Source organism: Chaetura pelagica, unplaced genomic scaffold (genome assembly GCF_000747805.2).
Source record: "Chaetura pelagica isolate M959 unplaced genomic scaffold, ChaPel_1.0 scaffold1366, whole genome shotgun sequence".
NCBI lineage: Eukaryota > Metazoa > Chordata > Aves > Apodiformes > Apodidae > Chaetura > Chaetura pelagica.
The window spans coordinates 106,572-107,444 of record NW_009953581.1 but is presented as its reverse complement, the minus strand read 5'-3'; the positions used below and the strand labels follow the sequence as shown (position 1 = coordinate 107,444).

The following is an 873-nucleotide window of genomic DNA, read 5'->3' as shown; positions in this document are numbered from 1 at the left end:
GGGGGGGGGGCAGCTCCGCTTCGTTCCCGCCGCATTCCCGCCGGGATCTCGGGTGGCTCCGCTTCCCAACCCCCCCACTCCCACTCTGTTCGCTTTGATTGTTTGATTCCAGAGTCTGTTCCGCCATGAAACTTCCCCAAAAGTTTCCTCCAGGGAGCCTCAATCCCAGGGATACGGGGGAGGGGGGTTGCCTTCGGTTGGAGGGGTTATTCCCGACGGCTCCTTACCGGGAATGCCGCGGGTGCTCCACGGCTTTTTCCCAGCGCTGTGGGAAATGTGTCCTGCCGGGAACAAGCAGCTCTGCTCCCGGGGGGATGCCGGGAGGGCTGCCTCTGCTCCCGGGGGGATGCAGGGAGGGCTGCCCATCATCACCCCCCCCAGGGCTCCAGGTGGGACCTGCCCTTCCCAAAGGGACAAGCAAGGATACAAGGAAGGGACACGAGTGTCCCAGTTTGCGGTGCCAGGTATTTCTTTTCTTCCCAGGACGAGTTTTTCCCGGCCCTGGCTGGTGCTGTCGAGTATTTGCTTAGAGCAAAAAATAAATAAAAGGGGAGGGGAAAGGGAAAAGGAAGGTTTGCCCGGCTCCTGCTCCCTGCAAACCTCTCTCTCCCTTTCCCTGGAATTTCCCTCCCAGCCCGGCGCTCCCTCCTCAAAACCCACCCGTGAGATTAAAAAGAAGCTCCAAACTCACCCCGGGGAAACCAACCAGCCCCACTGCCTGACCCAGGGGGAAGAAGGGGGGGGAACCTCCCCATCCCTCTCTCCTCCTTCCCCCCTCCCCATCCCTAAAAGTGTCGGGGGGCTGATCCATCCCCCCCCCCCCTCCCCCCGGAGGAGGTTTTTGGGGGGGTCACGTCACTCTCCCTGCCGGCG

General features: G+C 62.0%; 1 protein-coding gene across 1 annotated transcript in view; it reads left to right on the top strand.

The window, feature by feature from the left end:
* The first annotated feature begins 232 nt into the window (after nt 1-232).
* RBPMS (RNA binding protein with multiple splicing) overlaps nt 233-873 on the top strand; it is a 12,083-nt gene continuing 11,442 nt past the window's right edge. The window contains exon 1 of the mRNA XM_009999762.1: nt 233-267. Coding sequence (XP_009998064.1) covers nt 233-267 — 35 coding nt within the window. The remainder of the gene's footprint in view (nt 268-873) is intronic.